Source organism: Sorex fumeus, unplaced genomic scaffold (genome assembly GCF_029834395.1).
Source record: "Sorex fumeus unplaced genomic scaffold, SorFum_2.1 ptg000019l, whole genome shotgun sequence".
NCBI classification, from domain to species: domain Eukaryota; kingdom Metazoa; phylum Chordata; class Mammalia; order Eulipotyphla; family Soricidae; genus Sorex; species Sorex fumeus.
In genome coordinates, this window is record NW_026606076.1 from 13,606,964 (window position 1) to 13,613,842 (window position 6,879).

Genomic DNA, 6,879 nt, shown 5'->3' on the forward strand with positions numbered 1-6,879 from the left:
ATTAAGATCAATTTATTTATGTATTTAAGGAAGTTTGTCTACTTGAATAACGGTTCAATTTTAATTGTTTCATGTACATATATATTATGTACATATATGATTGTACATAATATGTGCATAATCATGTTTGGTGTACATATATATTATATGAAAAATATTTCTTATTTATCCATGTGCAGCAGATACTTCTTTTAAGCAAACCTGAATATCTCCTCATGAAGCTGTCCTTGAGATATCTGTGATATTGAGATATCCAGCAGATATCTGTGTCTTCAAAGTTTGTGGGGAAGATACTATTTGAAAACATTTCATCATGCCCCTCCGTTCAAAGGAGTGGCTTCGTTTTTTTATTTTGCTTTTGGGTCACACCTGGTGGTGCACAAGGGTTATTCCTGGCTCTACACTCAGGAATGACTCCTGGTGGTGCTCATGGGACCATATGGGATGCTGGGAATCGAACCTGGGCTCACTGCGTGCAAGGCAAATGCCCTACTTGCTGTGCTATTGCTCCAGTCCCAGGATTGACTTCTTGTAAATAACCACACCCAAGACAGGATAAATCTATTAAATATTGTGATTACAGGACACGGAATCAGGAGAGATGTTCCCCAAATTAATTCAGAGCCTACCAGGGTGCAATGCTCTTTGAAAGTCACTGCACCTTCACCACCATTCACAAGGACCACCACTATTCTTATGTTGATTTGAGTTCACCTCTTCTGCTCCCAGACTTCTTGGCAATTCAAGTCTGAGGTTTTGCATGCCACTTAGTTCTAAGAAGGAATGAAGGGAGAGTAGGGAAGTGACTCAAAGTTCTGGGGCTTATGTTTTGCATGCAGGAGTCCCAAGTTCAGTTCCAGGGTTCTGGACCAATAATACAGTGGGAAGGGCTTTTTCCTTGCATGTGGCCAACCCAGGTTCGATCCCCAGCATCCCATATGGTACTCCATGCACACCAAGAGTAGTTCCTTTTTTTTTTCTTTTTTGGGTCACACCTGGCAATGCACAGGAGTTATTCCTGGCTCATGCACTCAGGAATTACTCCTGGCAGTGCTTGGGGGACCATATGGGATGCTGGGACTCAAACCCGGGTCGGCCTCATGCAAGACAAATGCCCTGCCCGCTGTGCTATCGCTCCAGTTCCCTCAAGAGTAATTCCTGAGTGTAGAGCCAGGAATAACCACTGAGTGTCATTGAGTGTAACCTATATGGACAAAAAAAAAGTCAAGTTTAGCCCCAGCATGGTATCTTTAGCACCACTGGGTATAGCCCTGGTACCTCCGGTACTTTTGTGTAGTCGGCCCCCCCCACCCAAGAAATAAAATCCATGACTTACGTTTTTTCTTGCGGAGGGGGGGGCATACTCAGTGATGCTCAGAGCTTACCCCTGGCTCAATGCTTAGGAATCAGCCTTGGTGGTGCTCAGGGGACCATAATAGATGCTGAGGATTGAACCCAGGTCAGCTGCATGTAAGGAAAGTGCCTTACATACTGTCCTATTACTCTGCCCCTGAATTCAGAACTTTCTATTTGAAGCCAAAAGCATAGTATTCTGCATGCTCACACAAATATTTCCCAGGAGATATGATCTAAGCTTTATGAAAACAGAGTATAATTGAGGTTGATAACTCTGTAAAAACAATTCTTATATTTTTAGAAGGTATTTTTTCATTTTGTAGGATGTCTGTGTTGTAGCTGTCAAAGACAGAAGGATTTTGAGGGTGATTGAATTTAGGGGGGTGTTGTTTTTAGGACATATTTCTTAGCCCACAATATGTCCAACTAGACTTCCATCAAAGAAGAATTAAAAAATTCTTTTTGCTGGGAACTGGAGATATAATACAGAAGGAGAACACTTGTCTTGTATGCGGCTCACCTGGGTTCAATCCCTGGAATACCCTAGGGTCCCCGGAACATCACCGGGAGCGATTCCTGGGATCAGATCCAGGAGTAACACCTGAGCATTCCCATGAGTGGCCCAAAAGCAAAACCAACAAAATAAGTTGTGCTGTGTTCAGAGAGGAGTATCAAGAGACATGAAACCCAAGTTCCAAAATTATGTGATCAAGAAGTCACATTTACAAATTTCAGAAAGTTGGTTTGGGATCATTTCTAACCATATTATAGAAAAACAAAGTGAGTTTCTGAATCTATACCGGTCGACCCAGAAGCTTCTGGAAGGCCCTTTTGATGTCCTTGTTTCTTAGGCTGTAGATGAAGGGGTTCAGCATGGGGACAAGCATTGTGTACCCCACTGAGGTCACAGCCACATTCTTGGAAGAATGGAAGATAGCTGAGCCGAGGTACACCCCAAGTCCCGTCCCATAAAATAAACAAACAACAGACAGGTGAGAGCCACAGGTGGAGAAGGCTTTGGACCTCCCCCCTGTGGATGAGACTCTCAAAATGGAACAAACAATTTTTGTGTACGAGTACAGGATCCCTGTGGCTGGGACAGCCCCAAGGACAGCACCGATAAAATACATTAATAAGTAATCGGTGTAGGTGGCCCCACAGGCCAGTCTCATGAGTTGAGGGAGGTCACAGTAGAAATGAGGAACTTCCACGGGGGTGCAGAAGGTCTGTGGTAGGAGAATCATCCAGTGCAGCTGGGCATTCACGAAGCAGAAGGATAAAGATGCCAGGAGCAGCCAGCCACAGAGGCGGGGGTTCATGATGACAGAGTAGTGCAGGGGGTGACAGATGGCCACAAAGCGGTCATACGCCATCACCAGGAGAATGACACTGTCCAGAAAGGCAAAAAGGCTGAAAAGAGACAATTGCGACAGGCAGCCTGCATAAGAGATGATTTTGTTTCGAGTGTGAATGTCCCAAATCACCTTTGGGATGGTGGTGGAGGTAGAACCCACATCACTCAGGGACAGGACGGAGAGGAAGAAGTACATGGGGGTGTGCAGGTGGGGGTCGGAGCTGACAATGAGGACGATGAGCAAGTTCCCCGTGACGGTAACCAGGTACATGGTTAGGAAGAGGCAGAAGAGGAGAGGCTGGATTTGGAGATTATCTGAAAACCCCAGGAGGAGGAATTCCACAGCCCCTGTTACGTTGTCCATGGTGCAGACACACCTTCTGGAAAAATCAATGAGAGTGGGTGAAGGTTTCCACATGCTGAGTGCAGTGACCACATTGTGGACTTGAGCAGTGTACAAACACAGTAATATTGCTTGAGTTTAACCACTTTTAGCTCTGATTTCTTGGTTGTGACAGATTTTGCTCTGAGAACTGTCCTATCATATGCTTTTACTCTCCTCTTTTGCAGGCATTGATATTGCCATATCCACGTTAAGAAATGTGAGGGCGTAGGATATTTAAAGATTTCCAAAGCCCAATCACAGCAAAATAATTATCCTCTCTGTAAATAGCATAGCGGGTAGGGCGTTTGCCTTGCATGCAGCCAACCCGGGTTTGATTCTTCTGCCCCTCTTGGAGAGCCTGGCAAGCTACTGAGAGTATTCCACCGGCCTGGCAAAGCCTGGCAATCTACCCATGATTTATTTGATATGCCAAAAACAGTAACAACAAGTCTCACAATGGAGACATTACTGGTGCCCACTCGAGCAAAATGATGAACAGTGCTACAGTGCTACAGTAAACAAAGACATTTAGAGGTTTTCCTTAAAGAAAAAAGCGTTCCTATTATAGAACAGGCAGCGGGGTCCAGAGTGATAGCACAGCATGGAGGGTGCATGTCTTGCATGTGACTGACTTGGGTTCGAGCCCTGGCATGCCCTATGGTCCCCTGAGCCATGCAAGGAGTGAGCCCTGGACACAGAGCCAATATTAAGTCCTGAGCACCATTGGGTATGGCTCCAAAACAAAATAAAGGCTAAGCAGTCATGCATTTTATGCAAATTCCGGGCAGTAAATTGCCATGTTGGGGACGTTTCTGAATAGTCTATAATGAAGTGTATGTTTCATTTTTCCCATCACTAATTTTTTTTTTTCCTTTTGGGTCACACCCGGTGATGCACAGGGATACTCCTGGCTCTGTACTCAGGAATCACCCCTGTGTGCTTATGGGACCATATGGGATGCTGGGAATCGAACCCAGGTTGGCCGCATGCGAGGCAAATGCCCTACACACTGTGCTGTTGCTCCAGCCCCCCTCACTAGTGTTGTTTTTGATGTATGATGCTAAAATAAGTGTGTGTGTGTGTATTTGCATGTGGTGCCAAGGATAGAAAAAAAAAAACTCCTAGGCTGAAAACAAGTACTCTAACCACTGAGTGACATCCTGAGTCTTGATTCAGTTCAATTTGAAGTCATACCATTTACTATTTATTTTGTGCCCCACATTTGTTTTTTTGTTTTTGCTTTTTGGTCACTCCCAGAGATGCTTAGGGGTTACTCCTGGCACTGCACTCAGGAATCACTCCTGACGGTACTCACAGGACCATATGCGATGCCAGAGATGGAACCCGGGTTGGCTTCGTGCAAGGCAAATGCCCCAACCACTACCACTGTATTATCTCTCTCACCCCCCACAGTTAGTCTTGATGTAAAGAAAGTTGCAAGCCTTCAGATAGAAAAATTAAGCTATGTGGATCATGGTACATCATGGGAATTCAGTTTAATAACCCTGCATTGCAATAATATTATGTTCAACATAAATGAAGTGTAGATCTTCCAAGTCCTCATCACGCTAACATTTCCCAACTGTCTTTTGACCCCACTCATTTCCAATTACTTTTGAATGTTAAACATTCACTAGGACCAGAATCCGCATGAACTGGAAATATATTGAAATGACATTTTTTTTGCTTTTGTGGGTCACACCTGGCAATGCTCAGGGGTTACTCCTGACTTTGCATTCAGGAATTACTCCTGGCAGTGCTCAGGGGACCATATGGGATGCTGGAAATTGAACCCCGTTCTACCGGGTGCAAGGCAAACGCTGTGCTATGACGCGAGCCCCGAAATGACAAATTTTTGCTAGCACCATAAGTGAATATAATGTGACCTCTATGGCATTGAAACTTGACTTATTTAATTTAACGTAAATTATTTTGGTGACAAAATCAACTAAAAATAATAAACATTGGTGTGGCCACATCATGTCATTAAAACCTAGAGACAGTAAACACTCTTACAAACCAATGTCATCTCAATTGGGAAAAAAATACTGGATTTTTCTCTCTTAATTGTAAAAGTGTCCAAGCATAAAATGATCGTGGTGCCCCCCACCCCCCACACCCCTTGGATAACAGGAAGAAGAAAGATGTCAAACACCACAACGTATTCATCAAAGGCGGTTGCTAGGAAACCTCCAGTTATGTTTTCTGATATTCTTGTTGTTCTCTTCCTCCTCCTCCTCCTAGTGATTATCATCAGGTCCATGACCATTTGCGCTTGCTTGGGGAAGAGTTTGGGGTGATTTCTTTCTGATGGATCAGACATTGGGAAAGGAAGTTAGAAGTAATGGGGGTTGGGCAGGATGTTTCACCAGCGATCTGAAACCCTCCAGCAGAAAAGCAAATATGAGCTCCCTGTGTGTCTGCATGGAAATGATGCACCCGCTGCACCCTCCATGTCTGTCTCTGTGCCCCACTTGTTTAGGTGAGGAGACAAGAGTCAGAACTGTCCTTCCCACCTAGCACCCCCCTCACCACTCACTGTTCTCTGCTGGGTCTCTGCTGGCTCATGCTTGGAGCTGGGGCCCCCGGCTCTCTCCTCCCTTGTGAGTGATGAGAGCTGAGACTGTGCTCAGGACAGGGAGGAAGGCGAAATCAGGCATCAACCCGCACAGGTGATGGTGGTGAAAGGGGATGCAGGTAGGAGCCTCCCTGAGAAATACCGCCAAGGGCTGCAGGGATGACTCCTAATTACTCCTCCATGGCCTTGAGGGAACAATACACAGGATGAATAGTGAGAGCTGGTGTTTCTTGTTAGCCTAATCTCTGAGGGCCTTGGTGAGGAAGGGGGAGTTGAATGTAATTAGAACGTGTAAACCTCTCCTCCTAAAGAAAGGTCACCTTGATGTAGGCAGGTAGATAGGGAAAGGCCCTTTGCAATGAAACAAAGTTTCATGGAAGAAGAATTCTAGGAATGACCCACCTTGTGGATACAGAAAACAAAGGCCTGATAAGACCATCCAAGACCATCCACAGACCCCGAGGATATAGGCCTCCTCTCCATGAAATTCCTCTTTTTGGACCTCCCTGGTAACCTCCTTAGCAACGAACTTTTACCTGGAAAGAAGCCCCACGTGGGGGCAGGCTGGAGAAACCCTATAAAGGCCACCTTGAACAAAGGAAGGGCGCGCATATGCTGCCTGAGCCCATGCGTGCTTATGCCCACGTGGCTGAGCACATGTGGTGTCCAAGCACACGTGTCGCCCGCATCTCCCCTCTTGAGATGTGTACTTTCATGCTTTCGTGTCTAACTTTAGTCTCTCACTCTCTCTCTCCCTACCTAAAAATCCTCCAAATAAAATCTATTTACTTCACTGCTTGTCTACTCCTGAAATTCCTTTCTGCGAGGCGAGACAAGAACCCAGTAACCCTGGGTCCTGGGTGGCAGAGGCGGGTGGGGAGAAAGTTACCGTCTTTCTCCTCCCCCGCTTCACATAAGTCACCCATGGGGCCCACCAACATCAACCTGTGCACTTTGATTCTGAAGTCCAATCCTAAAGATTAGTCATAAAATTCAACTTATGAATTTTTAACTTTGACATCTTAGAGTAATTATGTCAATCTTGCAAAATGATGCATTCCTCTGGCAAAATCCAAAATAATGTCCATTTTCTCAAGCAAGGATTTTTTTTTCTATAAGATCAATGTATTTCTATATTTGTGGAGATTTGACTGTTTGAATAATAGTCCAATTTTAATTGTTTCCTTTTGATGTCGGTGGGCCCCA

At 45.1% G+C, this 6,879-nt stretch overlaps 1 protein-coding gene across 1 annotated transcript; it reads right to left on the reverse strand.

The window, feature by feature from the left end:
• Positions 1-2,150: 2,150 nt before the first annotated feature.
• Positions 2,151-3,074, reverse strand: LOC130022533 (olfactory receptor 18-like). The gene has a single exon (XM_056113297.1). It carries the CDS (start codon positions 3,072-3,074, stop codon positions 2,151-2,153), a length of 924 nt encoding a protein of 307 aa, XP_055969272.1.
• Between the last annotated feature and the right edge of the window lie 3,805 nt (positions 3,075-6,879).